At 33.4% G+C, this 20084-nt stretch overlaps 1 protein-coding gene across 1 annotated transcript in view; it reads left to right on the top strand.

Annotated features, from left to right (window-relative positions):
* The window catches only part of cold (coiled), a 46697-nt gene extending 26975 nt beyond the window's left edge, over window positions 1-19722 (top strand). Inside the window, exons 3-4 of the mRNA XM_090408404.1 lie at window positions 331-509; window positions 18947-19722. Of these exons, the coding sequence (XP_090264530.1) occupies window positions 331-509; window positions 18947-19045 (278 nt within the window). The 3' untranslated portion in view covers window positions 19046-19722. The remainder of the gene's footprint in view (window positions 1-330; window positions 510-18946) is intronic.
* Window positions 19723-20084: the final 362 nt, after the last annotated feature.

The raw sequence follows: 20084 nt of genomic DNA, 5'->3' as shown, positions 1-20084 counted from the left end.
GCACTCTTATTAATTTTTTAATCCAATTAATTTTGTTAACAGTCTTCATATTTGATTCAACTTGAAGAGTTTATCATATACCTATGCTCACATGAAATTCAAGCAACCTTTATATTGAAGAGCAGTGCCTTTATTCTCCCATATTGTTTCATTTATTTTAACTTATGTCATTAGGAAATCCATATAAATTACACCAGTTAACATAATATATTAGTTCGTGTGCTTGTAATATTTGTGTTTTTATTATTATTTTTTTTATTAACAAGCTAATTTTGGAAAATTATGTTCACTTATAGAAAGCTAAAGTATACATTTGTTTTAATAATTTAGGTACTCCTTATTGGGCACCGTCTGGAGAAAAACAGTTTTATATCTCTAAATCATGTTCAACAACAGAAAATTGTGATCATGCTATTAAGAATGTCAGTAAAAGATGTGATCGAATTTGGTATAATGATTGGGAGTGTGCAGAATGCTGTCTTGGTGACAGATGTAATTATTATGTCACTGTAAGTATATATTGATTTTTCAAGTAAATATGCTGTTTTTATATATGTGGTACCTCTCATTCACTTTAAATAATTAATTTTTAGCTGATAATATTTCTTTTCAAGCATTGGATGTTTTAAGCATGGTATTAATATTAATAGTGGTGTTCTACTAATGTGTTTAAAACATTTCATCTTCAGGTGAAATGCTTTCTAGAAGATCTTTATTATATTATGTATAATTAATTTTTATACAGCCTAGAAATTTTATTGTTAAACATTCAGATGGCTAACAGGTAAAAAAATATGAAATTTATTAAGAACTCTGATATATTTCATCCACTATAACATGAATATTAAGAGGGAGAGAATAGAAGTTCAGTTAACTATATTCCAAATATGAATTACAAGATTGAGTCGCATAGTATGTGCTTACTAGCTTGTGTCTCAGTCACATCTGACTTGATAGGAGAATGCACTATCAAAGGAAGAAGTTCATATAAGTTCAAAGGAAGCAGTTAGATAGTTGCTGTAACTAAAAATTAAATAACCCAATCAGTATTTAAAAAAAAAAAAATTAATAATGAAAAACTGTAAACAGTTAATGGCAGCCACTTCCCAGAACTTTGAAATTGATTTAGTCAGAGCAGTTAAAGTTTGGAATTCAAGGAACAGACAATCAAATATGAATCTCTGGAATAAAGAATCTTTGTCTGGTTCCAAAGAACTTTGTTTAGTATCACTAGCATGTGGAAACAAGACCATACTTGTCAGATTCTAAAATTAAATGTCCTGATGCGCTGGGATTCTAATCTTAGCAGAATAGCCAGTCTGTCCAAAGTAACGAAGTCAACATGAAGGACACTTGATGAACACTTGACAAAGAGAGATAGTTATATTTATATACCAAAAATTTCCAAGGCTTTTTCTTGCCCATCTTATCATCAGATGGGCCTGTTTTATTTTGTTGCATCCTGTTTAAGCCAATACTACCCTATTATCTCTAGTCACACATTCTTGAATGCTGATAATGTTAAATTTCTCTCTGTATTTTCAGTTTTAATCTGTTCACTCAAAGATTTTTCTCAAACTCTGTGACCTCTGGTCTTTAATCAACTATTTTAATTTCTAATCAGTCATAAGTTAAAACAAGGATATGGTCTATACTGCTAGTTTGATGTTTTGATTAATTTCCCTTTTATTCCAAATAAATTGACATAGCTCATCATGCCAGTTTTGCTTATTCTGCTATCAGTTTCCATATTTATTCTTTGTTTTTTTAATGTTACATGATGGTCAGCATTTATTGTGTAGAATTATGGAGACAAGCTCCTATGTTAAAGCAGTTACTTTACTTAAAACTAAAATAAAATAACAATCAGTGTTTTGATTTTCAAGTCATCATCAGGAATATGTATACAACCAGTCCTCATCTTATGATGTATGCGACTTATGATGGCCATCCCATTAATACGTTCACTGAATGTTACCTCATTCTTCTGCCCATGAACCAGGATGTTATTGTTGCCTTCAAGGTATATTTGTTTCAATAATGAAATACCATGAGTTGGCATAATGAAAATAATTATAAAAACAGAGGTAATTTCATGTAAAAAACTTTATAAAGTTTTTCTTACATGAGTTTATTTCCATTTTTATAATTCTTTTTGAGGTATATTATTGTTCAAGCTGTTGCTGCTACTCAGGATGAGAAAACTCTCAGTCTCTTGGAAGGAGTATATTGCTTGCTGACTGTAATAGTGGCACAACTCAAAATTCTTAATTTTTGAGTTAATACATTTGAGGTTGGAATAGTGGACTCTACATTTATGCAACAATGGCACAAAAGGAGTTCAACATTTCCTTGCTAGGTAGCACAAGCATTGTGCCATCTTAGTTTTTGCTGCATCTGGAAGCATCAACATTGGCCCTTGTTTAGTGTGCCTCCTACTTTGGGACCGATTGGAGCACATTCTACGTGCAGCACTGATTCTTTTTGAGATGTATCAGTATTGCATTGTGATACAACCTTCTTGCTTATCACATCTGGTGGCATTATTTTAGTTGAGCTGCTATTGTACTTAAAATAGTTTAGTTTTGTTTAGTGCCACTTACTGTTTTTGAGAAAATATGAGAAACACAGGCAAGTTCCTGACGCTATTAAGAATGGCATGCCTGCACATATTTCATCAATTCCTGTATTTGAAAGCCATTATACTCATGCTAGAAGTGCTAAAAATGACATTGAGGGGCAACATAATTGCCCAGTTTATAGAGACTGTGTGATTATTGCCAAAATGAAGGAAAATCAATGTGATTTTAAATTATACTGTAAAGCATTTAACTATGAAATACAGTCTAGCTTGTTTTACTTCAAAAAAAAAAAAAAAAAACAGTGCAAAGAATATGCATCCTGCCTAAATTTAAATGATGATGAAAAGAAAGAAGAAATCCATCTTTCTTACCTCAAAGAGAAAAACTTGTGCATAAAGGAAAAATATCATGATAAGGAAATGCTTAATGTTTTTTACCACATAACTTGTTTTGATCTGCAACCACCTTGATGATGATGAACAGTCTATTTTTCTACCCACCGCAGGGTAAAGGCCTCTCCCATTGAGGGAGGTTTTGGTCTACTACTCCCATGGCGACCCAGTCCATATTGGGAGAGTGTATCTATACCTGGGTGAATGAATGTAGAAGACAATCACAAACATCCATGCCTATGCAGGATTTGAACCTACAGCCTCTTGGCTGGAGAGTGGATACAGCGACTTGCCATTGTTCGGCTGGTTTGTTAGTTTATTTTGTTTTGATATCTCAACTAGTGTATTCAGCAGTGGTAAAGACCTATTTTTTTCTAATTCAACTGTGAATTTAATCCGAGGATGAATGTTGTTCAGGAAGGTGACTAAATCTTCCAAGTGCATAATAGTACCTGGCCAGATGATAAAAATATCGTCAACATATCTTCACCAAATTTTTGGTTCTTTTCCTTGATATTGGAGGGCTAATCTTTCAGACCAATCTTTGAATAGTAGTTAAGCTAACATAAGAGAAAGGGGAGAGCCCAATGCTAGTTCTTTCTTGAAAAAAAAAAAAATCCTCTTCAAATTTGAAAAAAGTACTGTTGATACAGTGTGTAAAGAGGTCCACTATGTCTGGTTGGAAGATCTCGAAGTAATTGTATGGTTTCTATTCTTTGAACATAAGTGAAAAGATTTACTACATCCAGGCTAGTGGTTATATCAGTAGGAGCCAGTGTGATGTTTTTATGTTTTCTATGAAGTGTATGGTGTTTTTTATATAAGAGCATGTTTGCCTGATATAAGGTTTTGGTAAGTTTGCATCTAGCAAACCTACCGAATGGTTTTAATTGGCCTTAATGGCAAGTCTTTTTTATATAGTTTAGGGCTCCATATATTCTTGAAACAAGAGGCTATATAGAGGATGTTCAAGGCATTTTTTTTCCCCAGACCAGTTCAGTTTTTTTTATTATTTTTTTAATTAAGTTATTGGTTTTATTATGGAAATATTCTGTGGGATCGTGTTCCAACTTTTCATAAATGTTTTCATTTTTTCTATGTAGACTTACAGTTATCTTTATTGGCTTTCAATAATACAATGGTTTTGTCCTTTTAAATGTATTTTAAAGCCTTTAATTCTATATTTTTGGGGGGATATTATTTGTAAAAGTACAGAGACTGTTTGAATTCAAAGAAAATCTGCAGCATCTCTTGGAATTCTTTAGAGGCCTTTTTTCCACATTTGCCATAATATTTAATTTTTGAATCTTACTGGCCGAGATCTCAAAATTGAAACCACAGGAAACTATGTTCATTTCAGGATCAGATAACTTTTTTGGAGAACTGTTAAAAACTATTTTATTGAGTAGCAATCTGTTATTGTGATTGTTTCTTTCTTTAATAAGGTTTTAAAGCTTCTTCATTCTTTCTTTGCTTTTTGTACTAATGCATTCTGATTTCTCTTAGAAAAGTTTTTTCAAACAATTTCAGATGTTTGCAGGGAAAGAAAGAAGATATTTCTGTGGAAAGCATATATGACTGGTTGTCAATTTTTGAAAACTCAAACGTTGTGTGTGCTATATGGTCTTTAATTGATAAATTCTTAATGCAAGTTTAGTAGCAAACTGCCAGCACAGTCTTAAAAAATGAAAAATGATGCCATTGTCTTTACAAAATGTTAACCTATTGCAGAATAGTTTTTGTTTGATTCTTAGTTTTTCAAATTATTCACTTTTGTAAGTAAAAATCATAAGTAACAATAAGAAGAACAAAAAAAAAAAAAAAAAAAAAAAACAGAAATACAAAGGAGCAGTGATTCTTCTGTACATACAATCAAGCACAGATAAAGTATCAGGATTGTTTTGCCAAAAAACTTAAACGTCACTTTCTACCCATCAACAAAATCTCAGAACATCTGAAACCTCCTAAACCTCCACATCTGCCACTCAAGAAACAGGTGTCTACAAGATCATTTGCAATTGTGGTCTACGCTACATAGGACAGACTGGCAGCACATACAACAAAAACAAAATACCAAGCAGAATGGCAACAAACTGAAATGCCCCACACTGATTACCATTTTTACACAAGAGCGTTCAAAGAATCAGCTGAAATGAAGCATCCCCTACAGTGTAACAAAAAACAAGGGATGATTTTACATCAAATCTGGTATTCCTTAATCCATCATGATATACTTATATTTACCAATAATATAGTACAGCAACTCACAAACCAGCAGCCAGCATAATAGTGGATACACACTTTCCATTGTTTAAACATTTTCAAATATTTTTTGCTAAAAATGTTAATTGTTATAACTTGCTTTCTAGTTTTTAGTTTATTCATGTTATTTCCTGATGAAGTGAAAGTATTTCACAAAACTAGTCGAAATAAAATCATAGTTTTTATTTGACTTCTTTCTTTATGGTTTTATACTGGAAAAAATAGTTCTAAAATTGTCCTGTCCCCACAGAAGCATATGCAATGAGACTCTTTCAGAAGTTTATAGACTTGTGTCCTATCATTCATCTTCCTCCTATTTATTAGTGTCTGTAGTTCACACACTCTCAATCTATCCTTGTAATCTTATGATGAATGGTTTCTATTTGACTTCTTTATTTGTGGTTATATACCAGAAAAAATAGTTCTGAAAGAGTGTCATAGGTTATCTTAAGGGGTGCTTAAGGGTCAAAGCTGTATAACTGAGAGGAGACCTCCACATAGCCTTTAAAGGAATGCGGATAACCGACCAGAGCTTCTAATCTAATGTCGAATCCTCACCTTCTCATGGTGCACCCTGTTGGGTATCTACCTGGATACTGAACGAATGAGGATGGGCTGGCAATTTGGGATTTAGCTGACCAAATCGTATTCTTCTTGGCTTAAACCAAAATACAAAATGATGATACAACATGACAAAATTTCGTTCCGGTGTTCGGTTAAACAAGCCCCCCCCCCCCTCTCGTTTTTTCGGGAACCAGGGTGAACAGCAAAAAGTCAGCTACTGGAGCAAATCTGAAAACACGCCCCCCAACTCAACATCACCCGAGTTGAAGATCAGTACTATCAATATAAGAAGACTGAATGGCAAGGAAATGGAGCTAGCTGAGGAATTCGATAAGTACCAGATTGACATAATAGGGGTGACTGAAACAAAAAAAAACAAAAACTGGTGAGATCTTTGTGAGCAATAAATACAAAATGTTATATTTAGGCTACTCCTTCTTTTCCTTGATTGTCATTGCCTAAATATAACATTTTGTAATATTTAGGCTACTCCTTCTTTTCATTGATTGTCATTGCCTAAATATTACAAAATGTTATATTTAGGCAATGACAATCAAGGAAAAGAAGGAGTAGCCATAGTATCATCATCATCATCAAATTCCTGCGATGTACCCTCAAGGGGTGTACAGGATATGATAGTACTACATGAAAAATTTACATCATTACTAACTTTCTATCTACAATTTTCCTCCAGATGAGTCTGTTACTTGTCAAGACTCCAGTATTATCTGATCTTACATTTCTGTCGTCTAAGGCACTTTGTACCATATCATTCCACCTATATCTTGGTCTTCTTCTGGGTCGTTTTCCTGCCAACCTGACAGAGAACACTTGTTTTGCCAATCTTTCCTTGCCCATTCTGTTTAAATGACCATACCACCTGAGATTAGCTCTGCTAATGCATTCCTGGATGCTGACAATGTCAAGTTCTTTTTTAATATCCTCGTTTTTAATATGATATTGCCATTGATGCCATCTGTTCACGCCTCTAATCTTTCTCAGGATTCTCACATCTGTGGTCTCTAGTCTTTGGTCAAGTGTTTTACTAATGACCCAGCTCTCAGATCCATAAGTTAAAACTGGTTTGAACACTGTCTTGTATACAGCTAATTTAGTGTTCTGACTAATTTCTCTCTTATTCCATATGAATTTATTGTTGATTTCCTACTATACCAGCTTTATTGATTCTGTGTCTATTTCCATATTTAATTTACCATCTTCACTAAAAATTGTGCCTAAGTAGGTGAAATGTTTTACTTGTTCCACAGGTTCTCCGTTTACAATGCAGTTGACATTTTCAACGATTCTGCCTATTTTCATTGTCGTTGTCTTTTTATTGCTGACCTTCATACCATATCTATTACAACAGTTATTCAATTTAGTCGAGGAATCTTGCAGACTCGTAGCAGATTTATTGATAAGTATAACATCGTCCGCATAAAGCAAATAGCTGACATTAACATTTACAATTTTGATATCATGTTTAATACCACTTTCCTTCATAATGTGATCCATATAGATAATGAATAACAGAAGGGATAATGTACATCCTTGTCTCATACCAGATTTAACATTAAACCATCTTCCTATACTTCCATCAATTCTAACTGCTAACTTACAACTCAAATAAAGACTAAGTATTGCTTGATATAATGCCCCATTGACACATATAACTGTAGCATATTGAATAGCTTCTCTCTTGGCGCCTTATCATATGACTTTTCCAGATCTACAAAACTCAAATAGAGATCTTTGTTATATTCCTATGATTTCTCCACTATTTGTTGTAAAGTGAAGCTCTGATCCTGACAGCCTCTATTTGACCTGAATCCAGCGTGTTCTTCACCAAGCTTTTCTTCTCAACTGTTTCTCAAGTGTATACTTGCATATATCTTACCAGGAACACTCAGTAGGGAAATACCTCTGTAATTCTCACATCAATCCATCAAAGGCTTGAAATGTGGAAAGGCAGCAGGAGTAGATGATATTCAACCAGAAATGCTGAAGTATGGTGGTATAAAAGTCTTACAGTGGCTGCACTACATAGTATAGAAAGCCTGGATAGAGGGACGAATTCGATATGATTGAAGTAGAGTTCTCATAGTACCCATATAAAAAGGGGAAATAAAACTGAATGTGAGAATTACAGAATTATTCTCCTTGGTAAGATTTATGCAAGTATTCTTGAGAAACGGTTGGGCAGAATTGTTGAAGAAAAGCTTGGTGAAGAACAAGCTGGATTCAGGCCAAATAGAGGCTGTCAGGATCAGATCTTCACTTTATGACAAATAGTTGAGAAATCATGGGAATATAACTAAGATCTGTATTCAAGTTTTTGTCGATCTGGAAAAGGCATATGACAAGGTGCCAAGAGAGAAAATATTCAAAATGCTACAGTTATATGGTGTTAATGGGGCATTATATTAGCAATATTTGAGTTGTCTTTATTTGAGTTTTAAGTCAGCAGCTAGAATTGAAGGAATTACAGGAAGATGGTTTAATGTTAAATCTGGTGTGAGACAAGGATGTACATTAACCCCTCTGTTATTCGTTATCTATATGGATCACATTATGAAGGAAAATGGTATTAAACATGATATCAAAATTGGAGATGTAAATGTCACCTTTTTGTTTTATTCGGACAATGTTATACTTCTAAATAAATCTGCTTCAAGTCTGTAAGATTCCCTGACTAAATTGAATGACTGTAGTAATTGATATGGTAGGAAGGTTCAATATCTATGCAACAAAAAGACAAAGGCAATGAAAATAGGCAGAATCGTTGAAAATGTCAGCTGCGTTGTGAACAGAGAACTTGTGGAACAAGTAAAACATTTGAGCTACTTAGGCATGATTTTTAGTGCAGATGGTAAATTAAATATGGAAATAGACAACAGAATCAACAAAGCTGGTATAGTAGGAAGTCAATTGAATAAATTCTTATGGAATAAGAGAGAAATTAGTCGGAACACTAAATTAGCTGAATACTGGTTTGAACAAGACACTGTTCAAACCAGTTTTAACTTATGGATCTGAGAGCTGGGTCAGAAGTAAAACACTTGACCAAAGACTAGAGACCGCAGATATGAGAGTCCTGAGAAAGATTAGAGGCGTGAACAGATGGCATCAATGGCAATATTATATTAAAAACGAGGCAGTTAGGAAAGATCTCTACATTGTCAGCATCCAGAATGCGTTAGCAGAGCTAATCTCAAGTGGTGTGGTCACTTAAACAGAATGGGTGAGGAAAGATTAGCAAAACAAGTGTTTTGTGCCAGGTTGGCAGGAAAACAATCCAGAGGAAGACCAAGATATAGGTGGATTGATATGGTACAAAGTGCCTTAGACGATAGAAATATAAGATCTGATAATGTTGGTGTCTTGAGAGATAACAGATTGATTTGGAGGGAAATTGTAGATGGATAGATAGTAGTGATGTAAGTTTTTCATGTGGTACTATCATATCCTGTACACTCCTTGAGGGTACATGGCAGGAATTTGATGATGATGATGAGGTTATCAACTGGTGAAATTTTTCATTATATGGAAGGTGGAAGTTAATTTTGTGTGTGGTTAAGAAAGGGATGAGAGCTAATTTTTTTTTTCTCTCAGATCAACGAGTGATTGAAACAATTTGCCTTTTGAAGTAGCGAGTGCATCCAGTGTGAATGAGTTTAAGAGACGGTATGGTATATGCTGTGATATTTTGAGGCTCATAATTTGGACTCTTTTTTTTTTTTTTTTGCTATTAAAATGGCCAAATTTAATTGTCTCTGCAGTGATCTCTTTGTTTTGTGGGAAACTTTGAAGGCTGACTATTCTGTAATATCACAACCTCCCTTTGTCCTTCCACTTGGTGTTACTATGTTGATGTAATTTGTGATTTGCTATGGTAAAGAGGGTAGTGGGCAAGATCTAAAGTTTTGATGTCGGATAAATTCCAGAGGTCCTGAAAATAAGGTTAACTCCTAAGGTTATCTTATTCATCTTTTAAGAAGCATGTGGTTGATTTCTAACATTTTTTTAAAGAAATGTTTAGTAATTTCTTTGTAAGTAAACATTTGTTAAGTTATAGAATAAATCTACGTAAAGGTCTTTTAGAGCAACATTAAGAAAAAAGTGAAGTTTATTAATGTTATGTAGAATGTGCAGCCATCTTTTTTTCCCATCATTTTATATAATGTGTTTTCATCCATCAATAAATATTTTTGAATTTTAAATAAATGTTTATTGTGTAAAATAAGCATTTATTTAAAGAAGACAAAATTTTAAACTCTTGCCATTTTTAAAGATGTTGAAAGAGCAAAGAACTGTAATCTTTCTTTTAAGAAACATTTCTGATATTTCTTAAGCACTGTTAATAACACAAATCAAAAACAAATACACCTTTCAGTGTTTTGTTGGTGGGAAGGGAAAATTGAAATTAGTATGGGTTTCCATGGTCTTGTCATGTGCACTTTTTCTGATTGCTTGCCATTGAAGAAAATTTGTGAGGAAAACAAATCTGAATTCCACTAGGCTGTATTTTTTTTCATAGAAGCATGTTTGAACAATGTTTGCAGTACTTCATAATCAGTATTGTATGTTTTGATAAGTGGAAAATGAAGGTTTACTTGATTCTCATTGACTCTGGTTTTTTTAACAATGAAAGTAAACATTTGTTTAGTTATAGAATAAATCTACATAAAGGTCTTTTAGAGCAACATTAAGAAAAAAGTGATGTTTATTAATGTTATGTAGAATGTGTAGCCATCTTTTTTCCCCATCATTTTATATTTTAGTTTAAGCCAGTAAGAATACAATTTGGTTGGTAGACACAGAAAGTTAGAGGCAGTGAAGGAAAAGAAGAAAGCATATCAAAAGTTCCTGGCAAATAAGTCAGCTAGTGTTCTTAGAAAATACAGAGACAAATGTAAGAAAGCTAAATATTGTGAAAAACTAGCTAAACAAAAGTCATGGGAAAATGTTCTGGAGGCTGTTGAAAAAGATCAGAAATGGAGGAAAGAGTGCTGTAAAAGGATTTAGAGATGATAAAAGTGACAACCGGTAAAAATGATATCCTTGATGTATGGAGTAATTACTTTGAAAAAATTGCTAAACGAAACAATCAGTGATAGCACAGTAGTAAAAAACACTCAACAGGCATGCAATCAAGATTAAGTACAAGGGTGGTCTGAAAAGTTCCTTGCCTCAACCCATAGATGGCAACACTATAGGCAAGATTTTTTTTTCTAAGTTGGTACATCTGTCATATGCATCCATGTGAAATTGCAAGTCATTCTATCAAGTACAGGCAACCCTCATATAACGTGGATGTTAGGTTCCATAGAAATGCCGCATTATATAAATTGCATTGTGCAAGACCCAGTTCTGAAATTGTTTTTTTTTTTTTTTTTTTTTTTTAATTATATAGGGTGTCCCAAAATTCATGCAAGATTTAAATTTAGCGCCATTTGTGCGGTAAAGTGTTGCCAACGAGAAAAAAAAGACAGCATGACAGCTGTCTTTTTTTTCAGACAGTTAAAAATGGCGCGCTACACGAAAGAACAACGCATTTTCATTGTTGAGCAATATTTTAAAAATAATGAAGGTTTGGCAGCTACAGTTTGCAATTTTTGTACAAAATATGGTCAGAATAGTGATTTAACTTCATCAACTGTGAAAAGATCAATTAAAAAATTCAAGGAAACTGGATCAATTAGTGATCTTATACACTCTGGCCTTCAACAAGTCGTTCAACAGAAAACATCGAAGCAGTTCGTGAGAGTGTTGCTGAGAGTCAAGGAACATCACCGTGGTCTTGAATTGGGCATTTCGAGAAGCTCTCTACAGCATATTCTCACAAATGATTTGCATCTTTATGCTTACAAAGTTCAATTGACTCAAGAACTGAACCCTACTGACCACACACAGCGAAGAGAGTTCATTGAATGGATTATGGAACAACAACAAGTGGATGCTTATTTTTCAAACAAAATCATCTTCAGCGATGAGGCTCATTTTTATCTTGATGGCTTCGTTAATCGACAAAATTGTCGCATTTGGGGTTCAAAAAATCCACGAGTGATTGTTGAGAAACAAATGCATCCACAACGTGTCACTGTTTGGTGCGGATTTTGGGCTGGAGGCATCATCGGTCCATTCTTCTTCGAAAATGCGGCTGGTAAGGCAATAACAGTTAATGGTGCTCATTATCGCGACATGATAATCCAGTTTTTTTTTGTGCCTAAATTGCAAGATATGGATGTGGACGACATGTGGTTTCAACAAGACTGTGCCACATGCCATGCAGCCCGAGAAACAATTCAATTACTGCATTGAGTCATTTCCTGGTCGTGTAATTTCCTGTTTTGGTGATCAGAATTGGCCGCCCAGATCATGTGACTTAACACCATTGGACTTTTTTCTTTGGGGTTTTTTGAAGTCTAAGGTTTATGCCAACAAGCCCACAACCACTCACGCCTTGAAGGAGGAAATTGAGCGCTGTATCAACGAAATTCAGCCACATTTATGCAAAACGGTCATGGAAAATTTCGACAAAAGAGTGCATATGTGCCAGCAAAGCTATGGAGGCCATTTACCTGATATGCTATTCCATGCATAACCCTATACTGTATACTTTATGAATCAATAAGAAATTACAATTTTTAATTTAAAACTTGTGTTTTCTATCAAAATTACTTCTTGCGTGAATTTTGGGACACCCTGTTTAAATAAAAATGACATATCCAGCAAAAAAAAAAACTATTTTTATTTAATTCAGGTAATTCATGTAAGTTAAGAAAACATAATATAAACTATTAAACAAATACATAGTATAAACTTATAAAAATTACAAATTGTATGTAAACTTCATTGTACATAATGCATAAATGTTTCATAAAAAGAATTATAAAAAAAAATGGTCGTTTTTTTTTATAATTCTCATTGCTTACTTCAGCTGGTTTAGTTATCAAGAAGTCATAAGTCCTTGACTTCAGTAATAAGACCTTGCTTACCACTATGCTGCAATTTTTCGATGTTCAATGTTTTTTCAATGTGACCAGGTGTTCAATGTGGATTCATCCTCATTGAACACCTGGTCTGCACTATAACCACCTTCTTCAATGATTGTTAAAAGTTCTCCTGGGTATTTCCAGGAAGCTTCTACATCTACTGATGCTGATTCTCCCTGGATTTTAAGATTATGCAAAGAAAATCGCTTTTTAAAGTTTTCGAACCAACCCTTACTGGCACAAAATCCATGCTGAGAGCTTTCTTCTGAAGAATCTTGATCAGGTTCTTTTAAATGTTTATAAACTTTGAGAGCTTTTTGTTTAATAAGATTTTCATCCAAAGGAATGTTCTTTTGAGTGCAATCTTCTATCCAAATTATTAGCGATTTCTCCATTTTTTTCATTAGAATATCATGTATACGAGCAACGTGCTTTGCACTTAACATTGATTAGCCCAACAGTAATACTTTCTTGGATTTTATGTTCATTTTGTTTGATTGCTCGAATTGTTGATTCATTTAAATTCAAAGTCCTTGCAACAACTCCTGGTTTTTCTCCATTTTTCAATCGACCCAAGATTTGAATTTTTTTTTTCAATGTTGTTTTTTTTCCCTTTTGTTGCAGTTTTAGTGGCTATTACTATAAAAATAAATTATTTACATAAAAAGCATTACATATTGTATGTAACTCACCAGAAAATAAAGTGCTGAGCTTGAAATTAACACACTTATTATTTTTAATGTGCTTTCCTGACTGAAAACGAAGACAATTATCAACAATAGATACTTTATGCTGTAGAAAATTGACATACATGCATTCTAAAAGGTATTTCCCCTAATATAAATTTGCTATTTATAACTACATGCACAACAATAAACACTTTATACAGTAAACAATTGATGACACACACACACACACACACAAATGTAAACGTGTGTGCTAAAGGGTATTTCTCCTAATATAAATTCGCTACTTATAACTACATGCAGGATATGGGCAGACACAAATTTAACAAAGATAAAATTGGATTTTTAAGTCGCACAGTGAAAAATATATAAAAAGATAAAGGATTACTACAATTTGTAAACTGTATTGTATCGAAACAAACCGCGTTGTATAAGTACTGCGTTGAACAGGGGGTTACTACAATTTGTAGACCACGTTATATCGAAACCGCATTGTATAAGTACCGTGTTATATGAGGGTTACCTGTAGTTTGTTTTATACAGCTTTCTGAACCAAAAGTGTTGTCTGTATCCCTTGAAATGGATAAAATTGAGTATCTTGAGGTTATAAAATTCTTTGTAAAAGAAGATTTAATGCCAAAAGAAATTCATTCGAAGTTCATAAAAGTTTATGGCTACTCTTCTGTTTTCGATAATTAAGAAATGGACTGCCGAGTTTAAACATGGTTGTACCAGCCTTGAAGATGATCCACATGAAGGACATCCAAAAAGTGTAACAACCAGAAATCATTGATCAAATACATGATATGATATTGAATGACCGACAAGTCAAAGCGCGTGAAATTGCTGAGACTATGGGCATTTCAAAAGAACATGTAGGATATATTTTTCAGGAAGAATTTCATATGAAAAAGTTTGTGCAAGATGGGTGCCGTGCTTGCTCACAACAGATCAAAAACGCACTCACATGAAAATCTCTGAACAGTGCTTGGAGCATTTTAACAAGAATAAAACTGATTTTGTGTGTCGATTTATTACTATGGATGAGACTTAGATTCACCATTACCCAACAGAATCCAAACAGCAGTCAAAACAGTGAACAGAAGCTGGTTGTTCAGTGCTAAAGAAGACAGTCGGTTCCATCAGCAAGAAAGGTCATGGCATCAGTGTTTTGGGATGCTAAAGGCATTTTGTTTATTAATTATCTTGAAATGGGTAAAACAATAACCTGGGAATATTATTCCGATCTTTTAACCAGACTAGATGAAAAAATTTGTGAGAAAAGACCCAGTTTGCAGAAGAAAAACATCATCTTTCATCAGGACAATGCATCTATCCATAAAAGTGTTTTGGCAATGGGAAAATTAAGGGATCTGCACTATGAATTGTTCGACATCCACCTTATTCCCTAGAAGTAGAAAACGCCATCAAAATGGCATTAAATAGCATCAAAACGCCATGAGATGTGGAAAGGCAGCTGGAGTAGATGATATTCAACCAAAAATGCTCAAGTATGGAGGTGTGAAAGTCTTACAGTGGCTGCATAGTTCAGAAGGCCTGGACAGAAGAACAAATTCCAGATGATTGGAGTAGAGCTCTCCTAGTACCCATATATAAAAAGGGAAATAAAACTGAATGTGAGAATTACAGAGGTATTTCTCTACTGAGTGTTCCTGGTAAGATGTATGCAAGTATACTTGAGAAATAGTTGAGAAGGATTGTGGAAGGGAAGCTTGGCGAAGAACAAGCTAGATTCAGGTAAAATAGAGACTGTCAGGGTCAGATTTTCACTTTATGACAAATAGTTGAGAAATCATGGGAATATAACAAAGATCTGTATTTAAGTTTTGTAGATCTGGAAAAGGCATATGACAAGCTGCCAAGAGAAAAGCTATTCAAAATGCTACAGTTATATGGTGTCAATGGAGCATTATATCAAGCCATACTTAGTCTTCATTTGAGTTGTAAGTCAGCAGTTAGAATTGAAGGAATTACAGGAAGATGGTTTTATGCTAAATCTGGTGTCAGACAAGGATGTAAATTATCCCCTCTGTTATTCATTATCTATATGCATCACATAATGAAGAAAAGTGATATTAAACCTGATATCAGAATTGGAGATGTTAATCTCAGCTCTTTACTTTATGCAGGTGATGTTATACTTCTAAATAAATTCATTTCAAGTCTGCAAGATTCCCTGTCTAAATTGAATAACCTTTGTAATAGATATGGTATGAAATCAGCAATAACAAGACAAAGACAATGAAAATAGGTAGAAGCATTGAAAATATCAAGTGCATTGTAAATGGAGAACCTATAGAACAAGTAAAACATTTCAGCTATTTAAGGCATGATTTTTAGTGAAAATTATTATTATTATATTACACCTCCAGGGAGTCCAAAGACTCATCGAGGGAGAGTGTGCCAACAACATTGAACGATTAAACTCCTTCCAACTACTAATCATGGTCAAACTTGCTTAACTTTTTGCTGGGCAATTAGTAGCAGGACTCTACCAATCGACCAACCTTTGCTGGCACTGGTAAATTAAATATGGAAATAGACAACAGAATCAAAAAAGCTGGTATGCTAGGAAGTCAACTAAATAAATACATATGGAATAAGAGAGAAATTAGTGAAAACACTAAATTAGCTGTATACAGGACAATGTTCAAGCCAATTTTAACTTATGGATCTAAGAGCTGGGTTAGAAATAAAACACTTGCCCAAAGACTATAGACCACAGATACGAGTGTCCTGAGAAAGTTTATGCCTCTAATCCTTCTCAGGATTAGAGATGAATCAGTGGCAGTATCATATTAAAAATGAGGATATTAGGAAAGAACTTGATATTGTCAGCATCCAGGAATGCATTAACAGAGCTAATCTCAGGTGGTATGGTCACTTAAATAGAAAGCGAAAGGAAAGAATTGCAAAACAAGTGTTCTCTGCCAGGTTTGCAGGGAAAAAACCCAGAGGAAGACCAAGATATAAGATATATAGGTTGATACAGCAAAAAAGTGCCTTATAAGAAAGAAATATAAGATCTGATAATGTTGGATTATTGACAGGTTGAAGATTGATTTGAGGAAAATTGTAGATAGGAAGTTACTAATGATGTAAGTTTTTCATGTAGTACTATCATATCCTGTACACCCTTTGAGGATACATATCCGGAATTTGATGATGATGAGAATGTGCAGCTGTGAGAAATATCAAGCATATGTACTTCTTTTGACAGTACCTTCATTTTCTAATGAAAGTTAACCTTTACCTTTTATATATTGATGTCTCTGTGACCAAAGTGGTGTTTGTCACCAAACGAATAGATTGTTGGATTATGGTTCAACTATGCAAGTAGAAAAATAATTCAAGGAGTGAGATAAACTGATAATTTTCGGAAATAAGGCTTTTTTATCAGTAATAATTGTCACTTTACTTTTTTGGGGAATTAAAATTGACATTTAAATAAAAAACCTTAATAATAGACTAATGGATTCATATATGAATGATATATGCACGTAACCACAAGAAAGATATTTATTTAACCAAATATTTCAGTTTGGAAATAGCAAACCATCCTCAGTGGTATTACAAGAACAGTTTAGAACAAGAACTAAGTATGAAACGGAATATTTTGAAGTAGAGACATGATTGAAAAAAAAAAAATTAATGAGTAATCTTGATTAGACTTTCCCAGATTTTTGATATAGATTACAGTCATTACGATTCAGGTTGGGATGACGGAATGGAGCAAGGCCTCCATGCTTTCCTTGAACAAACATTCGAACCTATAACGGGATCTATGTAAGAGGCGAGTCCTGGACCAAAAGATGCTGTGGTCAGTTTCAATCCCGTGTTGAGCCAATTCAGACTTTTCAGGTTTGTTGTGAAGAATGGAGGATTGATGTTCTTGGATTCTTTTTTCGAGAGAACGTCCAGTCTGTCCAAAATAGGAGAGATCACAGTTGCACGGAATTTGATAAACTCCAGGAAGAGATAAAGTTGAGCGTTTGTCTTTAGGAGAAGGAAAATGAGAAGACAATTTGTTAATAGGTGAATACGTAGTTGTTAAATCATATTTCTTTAAAATTCTTGCGATAGGTTCTGAAATACCAGAGATATAAGGAATAGGCACTCGACGTATTGAAACTTTGTTGTTTTGTGGATGATTATAAGACGACGGATTGAAACTTTGTTGTTTTGTGGAGGATTATAAGAATTGAGAAGATGTTGAATATTTTTTTCAGAAAAGCCATTGAGTTTCATGTGTTGTTGGATAGTAGAAAGTTCTTTCTGTAGATAATCAAAAGTAGAACAATTAGTTTTGGCTCTTCTGATGAGGCAGTTTATAATTCTTGTTTTTTGACATGGATGATGGCTGATTCTTTACGAATATAACGACCTGTGAATGTTGGTTTCCTGTATACTGTAGTTGTAAGAATATTTGAAGGTGACCGGATGAGGAGAACATCTAAAAAAGATAACTGGTTGTTTTCTTCTAATTCCATAGTAAACTTTATGTGATGATGCAAGGAATTAATACTGTTTAAAAAAGAAGGTAAAGCGTTTTTGCTGTGAGGCCAAATAGTAAAGATGTCATCTATATATCTTACCCAAAAAGATGGTTGAGGGAAAATAGATGAGATTATTATTAATAATAATAATTAATAGATTATTTCAGAACCTATCGCAAGAATTTTAAAGAAATATGATTTAACAACTACGTATTCACCTATTAACAAATTGTCTTTTCATTTTCCTTCTCCTAAAGGCAAACGCTCAACTTTATCTCTTCCTGGAGTTTATCAAATTCCGTGCAACTGTGATCTCTCCTATTTTGGACAGACTGGATGTTCTCTCGAAAAAAGAATCCAAGAACATCAATCCTCCATTCTTCACAACAAACTTGAAAAGTCTGAATTGGCTCAACACAGGATTGAAACTGACCACAGCATCTTTTGGTCCAGGACTCGCCTCTTACATAGATCCCGTTATAGGTTCGAACGTTTGTTCAAGGAAAGCGTGGAGGCCTTGCTCCATTCCATCGTCCCAACCTGAATCGTAATAACTGTATATCTATATCAAAAATCTGGGAAAGTCTAATCAAGATTACTCATTAATTTTTTTCATACTTTTTCATACTATTTCATACTTAGTGATATAACATCAAGCGGCGTGTTCTATTTTTAACAATCTGTTGTTAGCATTCTAGCTTGTATTTTTTTAAACTGTTCTTGTAATACCACTGAGGATGGTCTGCTATTTCCAGACCGAAATATTTGGTTAAATAAATACCTTTCTTGTGGTTACATGCATATATCATTCAGTCTTATGTCACAAGTATCCTTAAAACACCGGATTCATATATTTTCATTTGAATAAATGTAGAATTGCTGTTTATGAATTAAAAGAATATATTGAAATAGTGTGTAAATAATGTTTATTATTTTTATCTTTTCTAGCTTACCGGATTGAATCTCAAGCCAAGCAGAGCTGTTGTGGCTGTTTTCATGTGCACCTTGATGTTAATAAGACTGTTTTGGCAGCAGTTATTCCAATGAGACTTCGGACTTTGTTCTGTTTTATAATATATATATATAAAGGAAAGTTTCTGTAAATGTTATGTGATCAGAAATACTTAATTGTGCCTTTTAATGATATTTTTACAGAGGTTTTTAAGTGCCAGTTAAGTAGTTAGTTTTTTTGTGGGGGGAGGGGTTCAAAATAAACAGCATTCTGTTATCTGATAGTTGAAGGAAGGAACATTTTCTGGATCTTTAAAACTAAAGCAACAGTTAGTTTGTCTGAGATAGCAGTATTTTTTTCCCCTCTTACAGAATAGGCAAACTGAACTGTGTAAAAGATATAACATTCGCCTCATGGTCTTATTTGATTCAGCATAAATTCTAAATAGTCCATTCCAATCTCTAATATATATATATTAGTCATAATTGCAAAAGAACTATAGTTTGCAATGCAAAATTTTTATTTTTTGCAAAGCATAAATATTGCCTCTGTTTTCAGTAATCACCAAATCTTTTTTTGATACACTGTAAATAAATGTGATTGAACAATAGTTTTATTGTATATTAATTTAAAAGAAATAATAATAAATATTTAGTCAAAAGTACCAGTAAAAATCTGATGTATAGACTCCCTAGACAGACTGTGTTTAGTGGCCCATAGTTTTAATTTATACAAAACTAAAGCATCTCATTTTGGGGGTTTCTTATAATTTCTCAGTTATTTTTAAAACTTTGAAAGTTTTAAACGACAAACTTCATTTACCTATTTAGTTATAAAAATTTATAATTCTTTCTTTTAATAATATTTTAATGTTAAGTGGAAACTCTTTTGAACTCTTCAGTTTTTATTGTATAGGTTCAAAACTTCATTATTTTATTTTATTTTATTTTTTTTGAAAAATTTTCAAATTCATTGATGTGTTGTGTAATAATATGTGATGTATATTTAGGGGACTGTCTATTCAAGAACACATTCCAAGTTTAGAAAATGAATTATGAATATTTTAGTTAATATATTTTAGTATGGTATATTTTTAATCTGTACAGTTCTAATTGCATCAGACTTTATAATTAA

The sequence above is a fragment of the Typopeltis vanoorti genome, chromosome 2 (assembly GCF_054136105.1).
Source record: "Typopeltis vanoorti isolate ZY-2024b chromosome 2, IOZ_Tvanoo_1.0, whole genome shotgun sequence".
Lineage (NCBI taxonomy): Eukaryota > Metazoa > Arthropoda > Arachnida > Uropygi > Thelyphonidae > Typopeltis > Typopeltis vanoorti.
Note: the sequence above shows the minus strand (reverse complement) of the source record. Positions and strands in the feature narration are given on the sequence as shown.